Source organism: Nicotiana sylvestris, chromosome 7 (genome assembly GCF_000393655.2).
Source record: "Nicotiana sylvestris chromosome 7, ASM39365v2, whole genome shotgun sequence".
NCBI lineage: Eukaryota > Viridiplantae > Streptophyta > Magnoliopsida > Solanales > Solanaceae > Nicotiana > Nicotiana sylvestris.
In genome coordinates this window covers 58,783,014-58,785,081 of record NC_091063.1, presented here as the reverse complement: position 1 = coordinate 58,785,081, position 2,068 = coordinate 58,783,014, and the positions used below count along the sequence as shown (strand labels likewise).

The 2,068-nt window shown below is 48.9% G+C and overlaps 1 protein-coding gene across 1 annotated transcript; it reads left to right on the top strand.

Annotated features, from left to right (window-relative positions):
• Positions 1-469: 469 nt before the first annotated feature.
• Positions 470-1,216, top strand: LOC138873192 (spindle pole body component 110-like). The gene is made up of 3 exons (XM_070151633.1): positions 470-508; positions 601-867; positions 965-1,216. The coding sequence occupies exons 1-3, from the start codon at positions 470-472 to the stop codon at positions 1,214-1,216; spliced, it is 558 nt and encodes a 185-aa protein (XP_070007734.1).
• Positions 1,217-2,068: the final 852 nt, after the last annotated feature.

Here is a 2,068-nt window from a genome sequence, read left to right as displayed (position 1 = left end):
CGGCCCTACACCTCTTGGACGAATCCTCCAATGGGGACGAGTCGTTATCGGGAAAAAAAAGGAGAATGGAGTTTGGAAAGGGCATGGCCATGGAAGCTGATAGAAGCAGGGCATCGTAGGCGGCACTCGTACCCACATTTATGGCTGACACCATTTTATCGGGGAGATATCCCCAAGCAGAAGGAGTTTACCTAGGAGTTGGCTTCGTGCGCTCTCCTGAGGTTGGCGCATCATCCAATATTGGAGGTCATCATGTCGAGGGTGACGACTCAGGTTCAGATGTCGACTCGGAGGATGTCAACGAGTTCGTAGGTCGTCATACTCATGTGGAGGTCAGAGCGGAAGGGTCTGATCGTCACATAGTCATCCCGGGGGACTACAATTTGCTGCTGAATTGTGAGTAAGTGGCGTCTGTTTTAGCTCCTCTATGTGATGCCCCTAAAACGAGGTACTTAGGGCGATGAGCGACATGGAATTGTCTCAGAACATCACTGGTATGGCCTTGCGAGTAAGTGCCTTCTTTTCTTCTTCATCGTTGGGCTTGTGTGGCAATCGTCAACCTGTGTTTTGTTTCTAACTTCTCCTTTTCCTTTGTATCAGACCCTCATCACGGAGACTGAGCGAGAGCATCTGGAGAGGAGAAGGATGGCCATCTATGAGAAGATGTCGTCCAAGTATCAACGGTATCGTGCTAAGCACCGCGCGATGGCCGACATTTATAATCAGGACCCTGAATTTCAGTTGTTTCGCGAGGGGCTCAAACAGAGGGAGGACCAACTGGAGCGTAAGATCGAAGAGCTGAGGGAGCGGGATGAGGAGCTCATGAAGGTTGTCGCCCGTAATAGTGAACTCGAGGCTTCCCTTAAGGTGAAGGAGGACGAGCTTGAGTTGAGCAGGGGGTGATGGCGAAAATGCCGATCTGCAAGCAAAGGTGGCCAATTTGACCTCTGAATTGAGTGCGAAGGCGGTGGAGGTTGAGGGGCTTAAGGGCGAGCTGAACGTCGGTGCTGATAAGTTGGCAGCATCTGTTTCTGGAACTGCATCTTTGGAAAATGCCCTCCGTGTTTGTAGGTCAGAGCTGACTGAAGAGAAGGAGGCCTCTAATCGTAAGGTCGCGGGGCTTGAGGGGCGTGGTAAAGAGCTGGAGGCGGAGCTATATGCGTTGAATGGACAAGTGGCCTCGCTAAGGGAGAAGGATGCAAGTCGACGCTCTTAGCCTTCTATGTCTCGTGGCTCAGCCGATCCGGTCATGCCTCATCGTTTATATGAGTTGTGGGTCCTTGTTGAGGCTCGGCTTGACGTGTACAAAGCTTTTCACACCGAGGGGAGGGAAACTGAAGCGGAACTTCAGGCCGTGCATACTGAAGCTCGTGCAGCTCATAAGGCATGCGGGTATGACCCTCTTACACTGGACGGGGATGACATCACTCTGATGATGCGAACTGTCTTTGCTTCGGACTCTTGGTACGAGGATGCTTACCCCGCCGGGGATGACGTGTAATCTTTTGTTTGTATTTAATTTTGTTTTGGGGATTTTTTAGAGGGCGTGCTTTAGCCCGTTTGTAAGAATAGGTGTACATAATATTTTGATGTAATGTAGAATATATTTTGCCGATTTGTTGGTGTCTTTTGCAATGTCTATGGTATCCGGGATATCTGTCGAGTTGTTAAGTCGACTTAGCTTTTGAACGAGGTTGATCCCCTTTGTCGTCGATGGCCTTGGACATTGGGATATTGCTTCGAACTATCATTGAAGTAGGATCTTGTCATAGTTCGAACAAGGTCGAACTCATCTTTTAGTCGATGGCCTTGGCCATTGGGATGTTGCTTCGAACAGTCGTCGAAGTAGTATCCCATCGTAGTTTGAACGAGGTCGAACTTATATTTTCGTCGATGGCCTTGGCCATTTATCGTTGGAGGTTTGATCGTATTCCCGTAGGAAGACACATGTCGACTTTATTCATGCAATGGAGATTTGATTATATACTTGTAAGAATCACATGTCGACTCTGTATATACAATGGAGATTTGATTGTCTATATCCAGTCCCTCCATTACTTCGCCCCGG